At 38.4% G+C, this 20215-nt stretch overlaps 1 protein-coding gene across 6 annotated transcripts in view; it reads right to left on the bottom strand.

Annotated features, from left to right (window-relative positions):
- The window catches only part of PPFIBP1 (PPFIA binding protein 1), a 178911-nt gene that overhangs the window by 22108 nt on the left and 136588 nt on the right, over positions 1-20215 (bottom strand). For 2 of the 6 annotated variants that reach the window (XM_046012038.1, XM_046012040.1), the window contains exons 8-12: positions 15226-15318; positions 13346-13460; positions 10086-10147; positions 6874-6958; positions 3244-3398 (exon numbers count right to left, since the gene is read on the bottom strand). In XM_046012038.1, coding sequence (XP_045867994.1) covers positions 3244-3398; positions 6874-6958; positions 10086-10147; positions 13346-13460; positions 15226-15318 — 510 coding nt within the window. Of the gene's footprint in view, positions 1-3243; positions 3399-6873; positions 6959-10085; positions 10148-11474; positions 11508-13345; positions 13461-14809; positions 14903-15225; positions 15319-20215 lie in introns of all 6 variants that reach the window. The other 4 variants (XM_046012035.1, XM_046012036.1, XM_046012037.1 and 1 more) reach the window with 4 other exon arrangements.

Below are 20215 nucleotides of genomic sequence, written 5' to 3' on the forward strand. Positions count from 1 at the left end.
TTTTATTCCTTAACTAATCCTTTGCCTTGTTTTTCCAGTTTTATTGGGATATCGCTGACATGCAGTACTGTATAAATTAAAAAAAAAAAAAGAAAAGGGGAAAAAAACATTTTTTTTTCCTTGCAATGAGAACTTTTCAGATCTATAGTCTTAGCAACCTTCAGAACCTTCAGGCATACCAGACAGCAGTGTTAACTATAGTCATCATGTTGTACCTTATACCCCCAGCACTCACTTGCTTATAACTGGAAGTTGTACCTTTTGATCACCACCCTCCAATTTCCCCTACCCAGTAATCCTTATGACTGACATCTTTTAGCCCTCTCCTATAGTGAAGAGAGAAATGTTTCCTCCTTGAATTCATTTTCACGCAATTCAAATTTCATTTTCTCATTAGGTAATCAGCAGGAATAGATGTGAAAAGAAAAGATGCCACTTGGTTTTTTTTCTCACTGCATACAGTAAAATGTTAAAGGAAAGACGACCAAAAGGGGAATTGGAAAACATAAGGTAGACAAGACTGTTTAGTTAAAAAACAAAAACAATAACAAAAACAATTTTTCCCATTCCTAGTTTCTCTAGACAGTACACTGCACTAAAATTAAAAGTTCTACGGGGCGCCTGGGTGGCTCAGTGGATTAAGCCGCTGCCTTCGGCTCAGGTCATGATCTCAGGGTTCTGGGATCGAGTCCCGCATCGGGCTCTCTGCTCTGCAGGGAGCCTGCTTCCTCCTCTCTCTCTGCCTGCCTCTCTGCCTACTTGTGATCTCTCTGTCAAATAAATAAATAAAATCTTAAAAAAAAAAAAAAGTTCTAGGGCAAAGAGGGAGGTGCTGTCAGGAAGCCACGGGTGTGCCTAGGTTAAGATCTCAGGAAGACTTGGGGCGCCTGGGTGGCTCAGTGGTTTAAGCTGCTGCCTTCGGCTCAGGTCATGATCTCAGGGTCCTGGGATCGAGTCCCACATCGGGCTCTCTGCTCAGCGGTGAGCCTGCTTCCCTCTCACTCTCTCTGTCTGCCTCTCTGCCTACTTATGATCTCTCTCTGTCAAATAAATAAATAAAATCTTTAAAAAAAAAAAAAAGAATTTGGCAATCTATGTGCCTTAAAAAAAAAAAAAAAAAGATCTCAGGAAGACTTAAGGTACAGCTGTCTCATTGAAACCTTCAAAAAGATAGACAACTCTTGGGGCGCCTGGGTGGCTCAGTGGGTTAAGCCGCTGCCTTCGGCTCAGGTCATGGTCCCAGGGTCCTGGGATCGAGCCCCGCATCGGGCTCGCTGCTCCGCAGGGAGCCTGCTTCCTCCTCTCTCTCTGCCTGCCTCTCTGCCTAGTTGTGATTTCTCTCTCTGTCAAATAAATAAAATGTTTAAAAAAAAAAAAAAAAAGATAGACAACTCTAAAAATAGAGGGATATTCCATAGCAGCCTTACAGAAAACTTAAGATAGAGAAAGTCTTATGGTGAAGATAACTGCAGGTATCCTTTACCTGATGGAGTGGATTATAAATTGGTTCATAAGAAATTCCAAATGAATAAAATATTACACCAAATTAGACCAACAGGGACAGAGATAGTAGGAGGCAGAAGGCTCTGGACCCGTATAGATACTTTTGCAGAAAACAACTCATCTGCAATTACAGGTTCTTTCTCCTAGAAATGGAAAGATTACTCCCAAGGAACAACCAAGAGCCCAGAGGTCTGGACCCTGTCAAGGGACTGGCCACACGAGCCTGGCTGGATTTGGAAACTGCTACCGACTAATGATACCTGGGTGTCTTCCATGTCCATGTTCCCTCTTCTTGCATGGGAATGCCTGGTAGTTACTATGCCCATTCCACCACTGTATGTCAGGTGTGTAGGGGACAAACGACTTGACGTTGAATTTCCTGGTTCTTTAAATGGAATGGAGTGCTACTCAAGAAGCCAAACCTGAGCAGCTGCACCTACGTCTTGACCGGGTCTGGATGACAAGGTCTTGGGATGCGGAAGCCCGACTGGAATAAGACCAAGAGGTCTTTGACGAGGGGATGAGGACATTTTGCATGGGAGAGGGATATAAATGATTGTAGTCAGAGAGTGGAGGGCAGTTGTACTAGTCGAATATGGTCACAGGGGTATATGCCATCCCACGTGTTCTTCTCAAATGTGATATTATTACTTGTCTATCAAGAGGTAGGGCCTTTGTTTCCTCTCTGTGAATGTGTGTGGGCCTGTGACTATAGGAGAAGGGATGTCACAGGATTTCTGAGTCATAGCATAAAAGATTATATAAATATGCCCAGTCCTCTTATTGGGATGCTCATCCTTAGGATCTAAATGCTATGCTAGGAGAAAGCCAGACAGTCACAGGTATTTCCAGCTAGTGCCTCAGCTGAGGTCCTGGCAACAGTAGCACCAATCATGCGATATACAAATGGGTAGCCTTCAGATGACTCAAGCCTCCAGCCTTCACGCCATTCCAACTACTGCCCAGTGGAGCGCAGAAGAAATGTTCCTGCTGAGCCTTACCCACATCACGCATTTGTTAGTAAAACAAGTGTTGTCATTCAAGCCACAAACTTTTGGGGTGGTTTGCAATAGATAATGGAAACAGATTTTGGCACCAGTCTGATGTGAAAGAAAAGTAAACGAGTTCAAGACTAAGTATTCCTGGGGCGCCTGGGTGGCGCAGTGGGTTAAAGCCTCTGCCTTCGGCTCAGGTCATGATCCCAGGGTCCTGCTTCCTCCTCCCTCTCTGCCTGCCTCTCTGCCTACTTGTGATCTCTGTCAAAAAAAACAAAAAAAAGACTAAGTATTCCTGTCCAGCTGCTTTTTTCCAAGTCTAAAGAAGTCAGGGAAGATTTTAGTCCAGAATTTTTCAGAGGCACCATTGGAAGTGACTAAAACCAACTTCTTTATATAATCTCACTTTATCCCTCTTCATTTATTCCCTATTTGTTCTTTACTAATAAAGATTATTATTGCATAGATTGTAATCTATTTAGGATGACATCTTTCTCCCATGTTCTTCCTGAATTATTTAAGCAATTTTGACATTGCCCAAGGTATTTATTTATTAAAGAGGGGGGAAAACACCAATCTTTCAAATAAAGTCCTACGAGACTGAGTTTTGACATGAAAATTGCTAAGACTCAGTCAGTAGCCACAATGAGAAAAGATCCCATGTCTTTCATGCTGTCAACAGCATTTTAACCTTCAATGACACAATCTCTTCACTACAAAGATAATGTTGAGAGTCTGTAAATACCTCTTCTGGAACACTTGTGTTAAATGGGTCACGACTGGGAGATCCCATGACTGGTGTAGATGATAGACTTTTCTCCGGGTCACTAAAACCCTGCTCATCCAGCAAAGTGGAGATGGAACCAGAAGTGAGCAGACCATCAAAGTCGCCATCTTGGTCTAGGAAAAGGAAGAGAATGGCAGCTTTTCATTTACATTTCATTTTTGGAGGAAGAATACCAACTGAATATAAAAATTTTTCTCATCCTCAAAAATCAAAAGTGAGTTTCCTCTGAAATCCTTAGAAAAATAACAAGAGTGCCTCTAGGAGACATGTTAAACTATGACCACCTGAAGCCTGAGGGTGGTATTAACAGCTACTACCATGGACTCACAGCCTTGAAATCAGAAGTTAATTTAGTCCAACAACTTCCCTAATTTTGTTTCAGAATTTGGGGCTTTACAAATTTCAGTTCAGAAACAACCAAGCTGGAGAATATCAGTGGTACAACAAACTAATTCTGAACAGCAACACAGTCACCATGAGAAACTCAATATTCATCATTTCTGTGTTTTTTTTTTATTAATTTTTAATTTTTTTATAAACATATAATGTATTTTTATCCCCAAAGGTACAGGTCTGTGAATTGCCAGGTTTACACATTTCACAGCACTCACATCATTTCTGTGTTCTTAAAAAACAAAAGAACAAAAACCACACACACATAAAGAAAAAAAAAAACAATAGGCAATCTTCTGTTTCCTTAAGATGATCCTTCTGTGCCATTTATTTTAAAGCAGAAAGGACAGCCGTATGGACAAATGCAACCACATACCCAGCAAAGCGGCCAACTTTGAGAACTACTTCTACATCTCCAGCGATAAAGAGGATTAGGTGCTGAACAATTATGTCAGATATTCTTTTTTAAAACCAAAAAATGATGCTTGAAACACTATTCTCTGAATAGTACAAAATGGCAAATCATAAACTCATTTAAAGCTGTTAACTAGACTTACCTTCTTAGATTTTTATTAGGCATTTATTCTAATTTCATTAAAATGTAGGTATTATTGGCATTCTCTAAGGACTAAGTAAATACAAATACTAGTTAGAAATCACTGTTTATAAACTCTTCATCAGAACAGGACATAATTTGCAATGGTGGTTAAAACTACCTCTTTTTAATATACAAATGTCAGTAAGTACATGATAAGATGTCCAATAATTTTCATCATGAGGGACTGTGATGAGAATACTTAAACATTAAACCAATTAAATCAAAATCATAACAAATGTACAGGATTGTTAAGTTTCAAATACCACACCAAGTGTTGGCAAGTGATACACTGTTGTTGGCAATGTAAAATAATACAACTAACTTTGGAAAAGAAAACGAAAAACAACCTCTTTTTGCTACACACTTTAAAGCATTAAAAAAGATGAAAAAAATACATGAGGGGCGCCTGGGTATCTCAGTTGGTTAAGTGTCTCTTTTTTTTTTTTTTTTTTTAAGCTTTATTTATTTATTTGAGAGAGAGAGAGAGAGCACATGCATGCACGCACAGGCCAGCGGAGGGACAGAGGGAAAGAATCTTCAAGTACCCTCCACCTGAGTGCAGAGTCAAGGTAAGGCCTGATCTCACGACCCATAAGATCATGAGCTGAGCTGAAACCTAGAGTCGGATGCTTAACAAACTGAGCCACCCAGGCACCCCAAACATCAGACTCAATCTCTGCTCAGGTCTTGATCTCCAGGTCGTGAATTCAAGCCCTATGTTGGGTTCCATGCTGGTCATGGAGTCTGTTTTAAAACAAAACCAGATTAAACAAACAAACAAACAAAAAAAACCCGTGAAACTGACAAAAATGATCATGTCAGTGCAATTATGAAGAATATTTACCCCTTTTCTTGATTTTCTACATGTTCCATAATTATAGAAATTAATGTTTTTCCTTGATTTTTAAATATAAAAACTACAGTATTGAGATTCTATAAAATCAAATACTGTTTTAAATGTTATGACTATGTAAAAATTAATCACTTGTTAATTTGCAATATTGTCTAAAAAGAGACACTCTCTTGAAGGCAGAGAAAATGCTGAGTGATGAGAATTGCTGTAAGAATACTGACAGAGGTTCATTTGCTTGCTCATTTGGGTATTTACAAAATTTTAACATACACTAAGTCCTGTGGAAAATAAGATGAAGATCCATTTTTTTTCCCTCTCAGAAATCCTCGTCTAAAGTAGGATTTTCTTTCTTTTTGAACTCATCGAAATTGAAATTCCAAAATCTGAGTATTTCACAAGTATCTCTGAAAAAATTTATTACTCATGTTTACTTTTACAGCAAATAACTCCACCTTGCATTGCTAATGAACAAGAAAACTTCCAAAGTTCTTAACACTTTTGTTTTAAATGAGCCCCAGAGATTTTCCACATTTGAGGATGGCCAACTGGACCATGCACAGATAAAATAATACCACATCAAAAGGCATAACTATTTTATTAAGTTTTTAATTCTAATTAACATACAGTGTAATACTAGTTTCAGGCATACAATATAGTAATTCAACACTTCCAAACATCACCCTGTGCTCATCCCAACAAGTGCACTCCTTAATCCCCATCGAAGTGTGACTATTTTTACTTAGATGTCTTATGGTTTTGGTTTTATTTTATGTTTTAACTTAACACACTCAAAACTGAACACAATCCCCCTTAATCATTTCAGTGCTCCCTCACTAGGCTTCACTACCTTGGTAAATGGAATCATCATCCACCCGGTCGCTTTAGTCAAAAATGTCAATCTTTCTTGATTCTTTCCTCTTCTTCACTCTCATCTAATTCATCACACCACTGTGTTAGTTCGAACACCAAAATATGTTTCTAATCAGTACCATTTAACATTCCATTTGGAATCCTGCGAGAGCCTATTGACTGGCTTCTCTTCCTTCCGATACTGCTCCCTCCTCCCAATATGGTCCATTTGTTACGAAGATGCCGCAGACTTGTAAAAACCCTTCAGTGGATCCCTCTGGGCTCACAGAGCTGAATGCCTCACATTGCCTGACCTGGCCAACACTAACTTCTATCCGCTCGGCTCATCTTCTCTCATTCTCCCCCTGATCACTAGCTTCCAGTCAGTCACAATGGTCTTTTTATTTCTTAAATACATCAAGTCCATTTTCCCCATAGGCTCTTTAAAAAAAAAAAGATTTTACTTATTTATTTTTGAGAGAGAGAAAGCAAAAGCAGGAGGGAAGGGTAGAGGGAGAAGCAGACTGTTTGCTGATCAGGGAGCCCAATGCAGGACTCGATCACAGGACCCTGGGATCATGACCTGAGCTGAAGGCAGATGCTTAATCCACTGAGCCACCCAGATGCCCCTCCCCACAGGCTCTAGAACAGACTGTTCTGTATAGAATGCTACCTGATGAACTCCACACAGAGGTTCTCCTTGACCAACCAGTCCACAGTATTCTCTTTGGCCTACTCACCAAGAAAGTGTGTGATATTGTTTCCTAATGATATTGTTGAATGAATAAACAAACAATTTTAGAATAATGGATATTCCAGGAAAATGAAACCAAATGTTAAAGTTCATAGCCACTTAAAATCAAGTAAAGTAGAAAAACCTATAGAGCTACACTACCTTTTTTACCTTGGCTCATTATCACCGTATCTTGCATTTTCTTGTACCTATTCAGGCACTGTCGAAGATCTTCTATTTTCCGATCCTATTAATAAAATAAATTGTCATCTTTAAACTATGAGTTTAAACAGTAAAAGTAATTGCAACACAAAGAATAGGGAGACATGAATTATTTACATTATTCAAGGAATATTTCTAAACTTTAGTAAAACTGATAATATCTAAAACAGTTTTCCTACGTACATCAGAGATAGAGAAAAAGTACCTCTAAATTTAGAGATCCTATCCTTCAGCTGCCATCTTTAAAAAACAAAAACAATACAAGGCAATAAGATACAAAACAAAACAAAAAAAAAACAAGAAAGAAATCAACTTTAATTATTCTCCTCTCCAACTTATGGGTCAGATCTTGAAAGAAAGATCTACACCTGTTGTCTTTACCTGATATCATCAATCACAATCTGGCCTTTCTCTTCGCAAAACACTCAGCCAAAGTTGTACCAATTAGTCATCAGAGACTTCATATTTACTAAAAATAAGAGAACTTTTCATCCTTTTTCTAATTTGACTTCTGATACTTGACTGACCCCACTCTTTCCTCCTCCTTTTTCCTTCACTTTTCTTTCCACTCTTTCTTTTCTTCTATTTTGATTTCTTAATTTCTTGACCAGATAGATATTCTACTTCCACTATCCCCACTATTTACCCAGCCCAGTCTATAAAATGTTAGTGCTTTAAGATTTTGTCCTTTACCCTGACTCTGGTGGATTCTAAAAAAATGGGTTCCCTAGCTCTTCCCTCGCTGGTCTTGGGCCTGGCCATGTGACTTGCTTTGGCCAAAGAGATATCAACAAATGTGGTTAGGGTTTGCCCTCTCTCTCTGCTCCAGGGAACCTTCATTATATGAAGAAGCATAGACTAGTCTACTGGAAGACGAGAGATCATTTGGAAAAGAGACATCCCAGATGGGCCCAGCCTACGCAAGTGAGTTAATCACTAGACATGTGAGTCACACCAGCCTAGACCATCCAGCCCCATCCCACCCACCAGCTAACTGCAGAGATCAACAAAGCCAGCCCAGACGAAGAGAACCACCTAACCAACCATCAGAAGTATGAGAAATAATAAATGTGATTTGTCATGGAGCAAAAGCTAACTTACATATCAACTACAGTTTAGTCCCTGAAAATCTACAATTCTGTATTTTTCCTTAGATTGATGGGGTTCATTCCCTATCCAATCTATAATTATACATTAACCCCAAAATTTAGATTCACTTTTCCAACTTTCTATGAGAAATCTCCTTTTAAAAGTCCCGTAAGCACATCAAAGTGAATGTCTCTAAAATTAAGCTCATTATTTGCCCCTGGTACTTGAGCCTCTTCTTAGATTCCCTTAACTCTTTGAGGGCACTATCATTCACCTCGTTACTCAAACTAGAAACTTGTTCTCAAATCCAAAAAAAAAAATTTCAAAGATTTTACTTATTCGAGACAAAAAGAGGGTGAGAGTGAGAGAGAACAAGCAGGGAGAAGGGGCAGAGGGAGAGGGAGAAGCAGGCTCCCACAGGGAGTCTGATGTGGGGCTCAATCCCAGGACCCTGTGATCATGACCTGACCGAAGGCAGGTGCTTAACCAACTGAGCCACCCAGGAGCCCTCAAATCCAAAATTTTTCAAAAATCCTGTCAACCTGTGTAAATGTCAGCTTCATATACTCCTCTACCTTATCTCATTCTGAACTTTCCCAACATGCACTGGGCCGTTCCAAGCCTGGGCTTTTGAGACATGTTTGGCTCGTAGATACTCTCCTTAGAAGCTTTCATTTTCCTGATGAACAACTCTTGCCTTTCCTCAGATTTTGCTCAAATGCGACCCGACCCCTTTGAAGCCTTCTGGAACTACTAAAAACTTACGTCAGGTTGGTGCTCCTAAAGCCGTTTGAATGTCTAGTAAGCCCTCAGTCAACACTGGGAGATTTGTTTGTTATTGATGCTTTTTGAAAGAGAGAAATTAAGACTAAATGAATCTGTGATTACTTTTTAAAAGTAAAAGCTACGGGGGCATCTAAGGGACTCAGTCAGTTATGCGTCTGCCTTTGGCTCAGGTCATGATCCCAGAGTCCTGGGATCAAGCCCCATATCAAGCTCCCTGTTCGCTGTTTTTCTGTCAAATAAATAAAATCTTTAAAAAAAAAAAAAGTAAAAACTACACTGGCCCCTTGGTAAAGACTTTCCTTTTTATTCCATATTGGAAAGACTAGCAAAAAGAAACCTATATACAGGTGGTTGGAGAGGGCGATGAGTTTATTTCCTAATAAAGAGCAAATAAAGAGAATGAAAGGCAAAAATATAGAGTAAAACAGAGAACACAAGAATTAGAGAAAGAAACAAGATGAGACAAAAAGATCAAGGCAAAGTTCTTTGGCAGTTGCTTGTTTTTTTACTTCCTTGAAATGACTCTTTTCTTGGGAAAATGCTTCCTTGTTCTCTTCATTGAGTAACATGAGGTAAGAGTAGTTCTGATGAAGGGAGCTGAACCCGACTGTTGCTGTCTGTTGGATATATGGCTGATCAGGTAGGCCGTGAAGAAACACCTTGCTTTAGAGGACACTGTTTCCCTGTTCTAAGCAGAATGAAATCAGGGAAGCAACAGGAAAGACGACTCTGGAGACCCTGGCATTTGGCCAACAAAGCTAAAAGACAGCCTAGGGCCATATTTTATTTCATGGTGCCTATGCCTCTGTTCTCGTATCTCACCTCTCAGGAGAACAGAGACAATCCCTCATGTGAAAGAATCCAGGAGTGTGAAGGAAATGATATGAAGAAAATCAACCTCATCAGGAAGCTAACAGCTGTCATGGGCCACCCCTTTCAGAGTTCATGCTAGCCCAGAAAGGATGCACTAGGGACTGTATCCTTTCTCTCATTTCCCACCTGAATATAAAGAAATGATCTGAGGGCTTGAACATTTTTCCAGATTCACAGGGAGGTGGGGGAGGGAGATCTCAGTGGACCCAGTGCTGCCAGTCACCGCTCTACCCACACAGTCACAATGACAACTGCCATCACCGAGAGCAGGCACACGAGGGTAGAAAGGGAGAACAGTTGTCCCTCAATGTCAGTAGTGTGTAGGGTTCTTCTTCAAGAAAACGCATGGGATGATCAAAATGGTGGTACACACCCACATAAATACTTTAATTTCATCTAGATACCTTTTCTTCATTTGCGGCCATCAAAGACTCCACAGCCTTTTTCATTTTTTGCACTTCAATATCTGAAAATATCATAACATCACGTCAGAAGTCAGTTTTGTTAACATGTGTGACAATAACAAGGGGCTGACTCTTCAGACTGAAATGTTTTAATGAAATGTTTACCGTCCATATCCTCTTTTGGGAAAAATCTGAAAAATGAACACCTTCCATGTCGCTTGAATAATCATCACTCCAGAAAGCAAACAATAAGGGTGAGAGCTAACTACCCTCTCTCGAAGCAACAACAAAATACTCACGAGAACACAGAAGGTGAAATTTCAGTGCTACAACCATGAAAACACAGTTTTTCAATAAAAAAAAAAGAAACCTAGAAAGCAGTGGGTGAAAGCGATGAACAGTGTACATGATGACATAAGCAGAGGACAGGATACTCAGTTTTAACCAAGATGGAGACATGAATGGCAAGAGCCTGATGGAATGTGGCATCTATAGCAGTCATGCTATGAAGTTGGTTGTGGGTTCCATACAGAAGGAGAAGTACTTTGCTTCATCTATAAACATCATTTCCAACACTATTTTAAAAGATAAATGTGATTTTTTTCTTAAAATTTGACAGTCAAATACAAAAGCATATTACTTTAACAATAAAAGAACCAATATTTTAAGATGGAATGTCAACCTAAAATGAAATCACAAATTTAAAAAATTCAAACAAAAAAAAAAATTGAGCTAAGGTTACCTGCTTCTGAGAAAAAAAAAAACACAACAAACTACTACTTAAGGTAAGTTTTAAAATGCATCATTCATCGCTGATACAACATTTTCAATATGAAGGTATATTCTGTGGAAATTGTCTTTTTTTTGATGCCCAATTCTCTGGACATAAGAATTCAACATCTGGAGGAAAAAGCCTATTAATTAATGATTTATCTTGATGATGCATTAGATAATCTGGGTTCTGTTAATCAGCCTGGGTACAATCTCTTTCCTAACACCAACAGTGTATGTTTAGTTCCTAATGTAGATCTCAGGGAAGAAGTGGGCTATAAAACATTGAAAAGTAATTTTCTCCTCTGACGCTCTGTCTCCTGAACTACAGAGAAAATTCTTCCACACCTCTGCTACTCTGGGTGTTCTGCTGTACCCTGTGGAGCAAAAAGGGCTGAGTCAGGAAAAAAAAAATTAGCAAAATGACCTTTTACTCCTTGTTTTTACTGTTTGTTTATTTACCCTCTATTTTGTGCACTCTGAAGAAATGGAGAGCTTATCGATGAAGCAACTTCACATCTTTGGTGAGAGAAATGTTTTTAAAACACATGCAAAGAACAGTTCAAGTAGTACTTTTGGTGAATGTAAAGGCTGATGGAAATACACCAAAAACCTTACTTTTGTCTTTGAGCTTCTTTTTAAAATTTTCATCTGTGCAGGAAAACCCATCGAATTGGAAGTTAGTATATACATTACAACAATAAATATTTTTAAAGTACTACTATTTAATCTTTTGCCTAAGATAAAGAAACTAACCCTATAAAAACTGAGTATTAAACACTATTTTGTGGCTTTGAGAATGGTACTGCAATACATGATGCTCTGTGTAAGGTTAGAAAGAGAATATAATTCATCTGAAGACCCGGATTTGAGTTCCTATCTCTGTCACTTCTCTGTGAACCCTGATTTCCTGGAATATTAAAGTTAGGTCTGTGGTATACAAGCAGCCCTTATACTCTAGGGGGTGAAAACACCATTAGTTTGGTTGTAACATTTCCAATTACAGGTCAGCACATGGCTTTCCTGAATGTGCCCAGCACATGGCTTATGACACATGAACCTCACCACTCAAATTCAATGACACTGATACGGTCTATCTCCCGTTCAGTGAGATGAGTCCACTGATCATGCAGTGAGATCTTATGCCAACATCAGATTGCTATGAAGTTTCTAAACATTGCTCCCGACCCTTGTATTTATCTGGCTGTGCGTTAGCAATAAGCAGTTCATAGAACAGTGTCCGTCTTTGGGCACCACTACTCCAACACATCCTCTAGCCCACAATATGATTCCATTTTATTCTTAAAACCCTAAAGGCATGACCTACCTGTGAACGCCCTTTAAAGACTACACAATTCTAGGGATGCCTGGCTGGTTCAGTCAGTATAGTATGTGATTTTTGATCTCGGGGTTGTGAGTTCCAACCCCATGTTGAGTGTAGAACTTACTTAAAAAACAAAAAAACACAACGCCAGAATTCTATTATATGCCAAAATACACAAGGGGGGAAGAAATCTTTCAATGGTTGATGAGTTGAGCTTTCTGATCCATAGGGAATTGCAACTACAGGGATATAAAGCCAGGGTATTCTAGAGCCAAGAAAGACATTATACGTAACCTAATTGAAGCCCTCATTGTTCAGACAGTGAGGTTGCCAATGCTCACATAAAAATGTACTAAAGCTACACTCAATGGAATTTTTAGTTTCAAAAGAATCAGAAGTTGCTTTGGTAGCTTGCATGTCATAGTGATTTATAATAGCAAAGAAAGGTTAAATCAAACCTAGTGTTGTCAGGTGTTCTGTGCGTTTATATTTCCAAATATAACATAAAAACACGTTTCATTCAAGTTATTTTCTATCACATATAATGCGTATTAAAAATGACAGTCCATACAATATTCAAGACAAACTTCCCCAGTTACGAGAAAATTTTTTTATAAATTCACACACGTTTTCAAAAAAGAGGATTATTTTTGCTTTCTAGCAGGTCCAGGGCTCAATCCACGATAAGAAATTTTCATTGATCTTCCAAAGATGCAAAGTCCTTTCCTCTCTTCTCTCAAAAGGGTAGGAACGGTTTCTAAATCTCTTAGTTCGTGCTGTTTCAAGTTCAGCTCAGAGGGAAATAATCCTGGGACATGATAATGTTCCCTTTTAATGCTTTCTGTCACTTCCTTGTACTGCGATCTGAACAAGAACTGTCTCGGCAGAATTTACAACTTAGTAATCTAAAATAAACACCTCATAAAGTACAGAGTTGCCCTCCTTCAGCTGCTGAAGAGGAAGCTACTGGATCCCCAGGCACAGGGAAGAGTTTCGGAGGAGGCCTTGCTGTCCTGGCCTCAGCTGGTTTCCGCTACCCTTCTCCTTTCTCTGAAAGGACTCACCACTGACACGGGGTTCTTTTGCAGGTGTGGAGAGTAAGGGAGGGCTGCGCAGGGAGGTTTCTAACAAAGTAAGAGAACAAATGTCACATGTATGTACCCACCTCGGTCGAGAATTTCCACCCCTTCTCCTTTCATCTTGCACACCAATTTTTCCTGTAGCCTTTTTACTTCAGATTCCTTCTCCTCCAGCTGTTCTTTTAAAGATGCCAGTTCGTCCTACAAATGACAAGCTCATTTTACAACAGTGGATTATGACTAAAGGAGAATATTCAGGGAGCATGTTAACTCTTAAGTCAATAATGAGTTTTTGGGAATGAAACAAAAAACAACAGGAATCTAGATGCAGACTTCAAAAACCAGACAGTGGCAATAGGAAGCAGGAAGCAAGACAATTAATGAAGGTCAATGTCTAATAATTCTGGTATAAGTGTTTCAAGTTTCTGTGTGACCAAATTAAAACAAAATGCTTTAAAGTGTAATTAGGACCTAGGTAGCCCTAAGGTTTAAAGCTTATGTTAAACAAACAAACAAAAAAACCTCCCCCAGTTAATCAAGGATGATAATCAAATTAGACCCTGAGTGTCATAAAAGCAAAATAAAATGCAAATTGGAAAATATATATCAAGACTTGACAGATTTATTTAGTATTTCAAGATGGCATTTATGTTCCCTAAATATGAACAAGGCAGAGCTTAATTAATAGGTAAGGTAGCAAGTGATGAACAATGTTAGCCAAATCATGGAACTAACTAATTCATCTTCATCACCAAAATAAAAGGACAGAGTCTCCCACAACAATGGAAAAAAGATTTAACATATTTTAAATCCCCCCTTCTTTTTTACTATGTAGCTATTAAAGATTCCAAGTCCAACATTCTATTTACTAATGTTAAATTTTCAGTTTAATTTTGATGAAGAATTAGCTTTAGCAAACTGAAATTTTGCTGGCTGTATTTAGCACAGAAAATAAAGCTATGCAGTGCTAATAAGTGTATTTTTATAACTGATACACATTTTATTCTCAGTCTCTTAATGTAGGTATTGTGTTTAGTACTATGAGAAGATCTCCAAAGAAGCCAGAAAGCTGGTCCTATACTTTTTACTTATGATAGGCATGGATCCCAAGTGCAAGGAATTTTCAGTAGCACTGGCAAAAAGCTTCTTTACAGCAGTAATTTCAACTCACTGTCACAACATAGTTAACCTGTAAGAAAGTCCCAAAGGAAGAAGAGTCTGATACAAAATAGATATTTTTTCCCAGGTGCATTTTTACAACTATTTTACCAAGCTTGGCTCTCAGATACTCTAAAAGGGTGAGATCGAATTTCTAAATGAATATTTTTATTTTATCCAGTTGTTATTTTTCATTAATCATTTCATATGTTTCTGAAAACAACATCAGGGATCGTACCGTCCCTTCCATCAGCTTTTTTAAATGTATTTTTAAAAAAACAGATGACACACACATGATGAATGCACATGCTACTAAAAACACTATCACGGCAAAACAGCGCAAGCGAGAAAGCAAACAGTCCCAGGACCCCATTACCCAAAGTCTACTACACCTTCAGTGACTCCCATTTTTGTTCCATCCGCTGCTTTTCATACTGCATCTGACCCACCTTGATTTTCATGCTAGAAAGTTTGGCCATTAAAGACTGGTAGAGAGACAGAGGTGTGAAAGAAACCACGGATAGAAAAAGACAAGCCTAAATATCCAAGAAAATAGTATCGGTTTATAAAGGAGGTTAGGTTAACTAACAGAAATAACAGGTTATGTTTCACTAGATTAGTTAAAGCCCCGATTTTTAAAAAATTCAGAATAGTGGTGTTCAAATTCAAGAAAGTCTCCAGCTTGGGGGAAATTTTCGTTCACTTGTAAGATACCTTCTTTATCATCTATTGAGTTGAGAACTTGTATTATCAATCATAGATAAGTGAGTCAGGTTGTTTGCAAATTTTTGCCATTGAGAAAACTTACCTTGGTTGATTTCAGCTTTTTTTCATACTGAAGTCTTTCATTGTCCATTTCACTGACTCTTAACCTCAAATCACTGATCTCTTGCATTAGCCCCTGTCAAAGAAGGAACAATGAAACACATTAGGAAAGCAGCAACACACCTATGCAGGCCAAAATAGCAGCTTGGAAACCTAAACTCAACAAGCCCCTGGGTTCAGGTTGTATGAACTGGATCAGACAAATGGAAATAAAGGTACTTCCCTGAGACCCAAAGCATCTTTCTAATTAAAACACTATTTTAGGGGCGCCTGGGTGGCTCAGTGGGTTAAAGCCTCTGCCTTCAGCTCAGGTCATGATCCCAGGGTCCTGGGATAAAGCCCAGCTCTCTGCTCAGTGGGGAGCCTGCTTCCCTTCCTCTCTCTGCCTGCCTCTCTGCCTACTTGTGACCTCTGTCAAATAAATAAATAAAAACCTTTAAAAAAACAAACAAACAAAAAAACCACTATTTTAAATTCTCAATGCATCTGGCCTACAATCATGAGATTATGGAAATCAAAGGTAATTCTTTAAAATTTAAATTCAAATAATTAACATATAATGTATCATTAGTTTCAGAGGGAGAGGTCAGTGATTCATTAGTCTTATATAACACCCAGGCTCATCACATCACGTGCTCTCCTTAATGCTTATCCCCCTGTTACCCATCCCCCCACCCACCACCCCTCCAGCAACCCTCAGTTTGTTTCCTATACTTAAGAGTTAAAAGGTGACTTTCAATTTTGATTAACAAAGGTAGCTAATTGCATACATCAATCATCAGCTATTTCTGGACTAAAAATGACCATATAGCTTCCTGACTTTAAAAATTAACTAGAAAAATTTTCTTTAGTTAAGCCATCTACTTTTAGGGCCTTTTCAGTGATCTGTGGATTATTTATAAAAACATTTTTACAATTTCTTCCTTTGTCTAACAAAAATACAGATTGTTCATCAACCCAGTGTGGGAGAATGGAATGGAATTTAAACCCTTTTATTGTTTTTTTTTAAATGTAAACCTTTTAAACAAAGGATCTTCAACTTGAGGGTGGATGAGGGCCCTGTAATTTACAAATACATTGTCATAACATGAATGTTACATTGGGAACAGGAAAAAGAAAATAATCCTAAGGTTTTCATAATACAAATACAGCCAGATGCTTTTCTCCTTCACATTAAAACAAAACAAAAAACCTAATTTGCTTGTAAAACTTGTCTAAGTGTTCTGAGAAACAGTAACATATTTTTGTCTAGAGCCCAGACAGTAGGAAAAGGGAATCAGAATGCCACACAATACCAACTTCAAATACTGTGGAAAGGATTTCTTTTTTTACTACAAGCCATCAAGACCCCACCAACGGTTAACATGTTTTTATTCCTCATTTTACAAGTCCTCTACCCCTGAGCCACAAATAAACAGATGACAGAATTATACAAAAATGCCATAAAAAAGAAACAATGCCATAAGAAATAAAACTTTCTTACTAAACTTCTCTGAGTAATGATTCACAGGGAAAGGGATGCCTTTCCTAAATTACTTAACAGTACTATATAATAATCACTCATTAGTTACTATTTTAATTATTTTCTCTCTTTTTTTTTTCCTAAAGAGAGGTGGGGAAAAGGAGAGACATTTCAAGCAGACTCCCGCTGAGCATGGAGTCCTAGGTGAGGCTCAATGAGATTCTGACCTGAGCCAAAATCAAATCAGAGGCTTAACTGATTAGGGGCCACCCAGGTGCCCCTAGTACAATTGTTATTAATACAGTGTCTCAGTAAGGGAACAGCTATTTTCACCTTTCACAAATGAGGTCAGGAACTGTTTGACATCATTTAATAACATTTTAGTTGTGATTCCTTATCTACAGGTTCAGAATTCAAGTCTAAGGAAAAAGTCAGTTTCTCCCATTTATTTATCTCCCATTTATTAATTATTCTTGCATACTAGAATTCTTAGTGACCTTCCTTCATCTCCTGGTCTTTTTAATACATATCTTGCCACTTTTTCATGGTTAGCAGCTTTGAATTCCTATTTGGTATTGTCTTATTTTACCACTTCTTTTAGAAACAGTGACAACTTGCAAAAAGAAGTAACTGAAGAAAACAGAATTATAAATTGAGATAATTTTTCTATTAAAAAACAAACAAACAAACCCTACCCAAATTTACCTTCTGGCAACACTGTTAAGTATAAATGTAAATCTCCAACCTGAAAGAAGTCGTGTTTTTCCATAGTTACTCAAGCTGGAAAATCTGGAAATAGCTCCTTAATATAAAACTTTAAAGTAATGGAATTCAAATTATTTCCAATTCAGTTCTTTATAAAAAGAAAATCCCTGTTACTACTAGTCCCTGTTCCCTCTCCGAGTAACTCTTCAGGCTCCACAGAAACGCAATTTCTCTGTACGCATCTGTACTCTTACCAGAAGGGGGCACTGTTGAATAGCGTTAAGCATCTCCTATCAGTCATTCCTGGCAAATCTTCAAAATTTCAGGATTTCAAGACTTTTACCCCTAATCTTTCAGAAGTGCCTATATTTCTTCCCCACTCCAATATTTTCTTAGAAATTAATCTCCAAATAATCTAAAATTCTAAAACAAAGTTAAGGAATTTTGGATTCATGAAACAGTCAGGGAAACTTTTGTTTTTAAAGGAGGCTCCAGACCCAATATGGGGCTTGAACTCATGACCCTGAAATCAAGAGTCACATGCTCTACTGACTGAGCCAGCCAGGCGCCCCCCAACATTTTATTTTTATTAAGGGAACAATAATAGGAAAATGAGCATATTCAATTTGGTTTTAATTTTGAGGACTATTTTATTGTCATATATAATAAGGCTGATCAGATTATAGCTTACAATCTCTAGATATACATGCTGTATTTTACCAATAGTGTTGTATATATTAGAAAATTATCAAGGATTGAGTTTACTGAAAGTTTGATGACAGGATCACTTTGCTTATGATTGAAAAATGCATGAATGAAGCAAAGAAGCACCAGAAAAAAAAGTTTTATTTAAAAAATGCAGACAGGGCACCTGGGTAGCTCAGTCACTTACATCTCTGACTTGATCTTTGGCTCAGGATTATGAGATCAAGCCCCACGACAGGCTCCACGCTCAGCACAGAATCTCTTGAGATTCTCCCTCACCTTCTCCCCCTGCCCCTCCTCCCCCTCATGCGCTCTTTTTCTCTTAATTAAATAAAATCTTTTTTTAAAAAATGCAGACAAACTCAAGAGATGTGACTATTGCTCTGGAGTCTTACCAAAAAATCCTAACGCATCCACTTTGATTTAGTCCCAGTGCTTGGTTAATATCCCAGATCCAAATTAACCAGTTGTGCAGGGTGACTCCCCCTCAACTTTATGTACACAATGGAAAGGGCCAACTCTTGACCAGAACACTGCAACTTCTGTCCCTGCACCAGAGTAACCTCTATGGCATGCCGTCCATCTGTTGACTGAACTCTGTCGTGTTATGAGCAAGTGTGGAGTCAGGGAACAACAGAGAAGAAATAGAGGAAAATATCCAAACGGGTTTTTTTCAAGAAAGCACAAAAGGGACAATTTTAGAGAAACTGGGTGACTTTCTCAGTTCTGTTCTAAGAGCCCCAGCCTCAATCAAGTGAGGAACATGCTCATATAGGTGACTGACAACTTTAGAAGATTAAATGTGAACTAAGTTGGGGATTTCCTTTTGCTGTTGAGGAAGTAACACATACGCCAAGACTTTCCATTACAGTTCCATCTTTGGCAGAAAATTTAATTTGGAAAATAGCAATGGAGTAAATCTCACTAAAGCCAGTCTATGCAGGACTTGCCCACAGTGGGTAACATACCTAAGGTACCCCGTTATCATGATGATACAGAGTTGGCTTCAAAGAAACGTGTGCAATGAAAACAGAGGGGGAAGAATACTTAAATGAGTTCTCCTCTCCGCTTCTTGGGACCCACTTTCTAATGCAGTATGACAACTTTCCCTACTCCAACCGAGGAAACAAAGGAGAGAGAAAGGAAGAGATGTCCTTGGGAGATAAGGGAGTCCTGCAGATCTTCAAATTTTTTCCAAATAAACAGATTTCAAAAGGATATGCTCTCTTTTCCCAACAACAAATAATAAGCAAATAAAAGACCCAGGTTAACAATAAAACAGTCCAAAGAACAAAACATGTTTAACCACAAAAATGGGTACTTCAAGTTGTAGAATCTATCCCAAATTTCACAAAAGTATAGCAAGCTTTATTTAATTGGTATGATTTATGTGTGGAAGAGACCAAAAGTTGAAGGCCAAACTAAATAAACTCTAAAAATCTGATTTTTGTGATTATATAATAAAAGCATATTCTCTGTACGTATTTTCTTTTTTTTTTTAAGATTTTATTTATTTATTTGACAGACAGAGATCACAAGTAGGCAGAGAGGCAGGCAGAGAGAGAAAAGGAAGCAGGCTCCCTGGTGAGCAGAGGGGCTCGATCCCAGGACCCTGGGATCATGACCTGAGCCAAAGGCAGAGGCTTTAACCTGCTGAGCCACCCAGGCGCCCCTGTACATATTTTCAAACTTACTTATTATATAGCAAATAATCAGTACAACTTAAAAATGACTATTAGTAAAGTGATACACTTAAACCCATTATTTCCATAATGAAGAAAACCACTACGGATGGACAGGAGGACAGACAGGCAGATGAACAGAGAGAAGCTCCAAATGTCACAAAGTCAAAAGTTCTTTCTAAAGACTAATGAACGGATTAAAATTTCATATCAAAAGTCTCACAATTAAAAAAAAGCTTATGAACAACAACAAAAAGTCTCACAATAAATATTGCCATGAGCATTTAGTGATTAAAAAGTCAATGTAGGGCGCCTGGGTGGCTCAGTGGGTTAAGCCGCTGCCTTCGGCTCAGGTCGTGATCTCAGGGTCCTGGGATCGAGTCCCGCATCAGGCTCTCTGCTCAGCAGGGAGCCTGCTT

This window comes from Meles meles, chromosome 7 (assembly GCF_922984935.1).
Source record: "Meles meles chromosome 7, mMelMel3.1 paternal haplotype, whole genome shotgun sequence".
NCBI lineage: Eukaryota > Metazoa > Chordata > Mammalia > Carnivora > Mustelidae > Meles > Meles meles.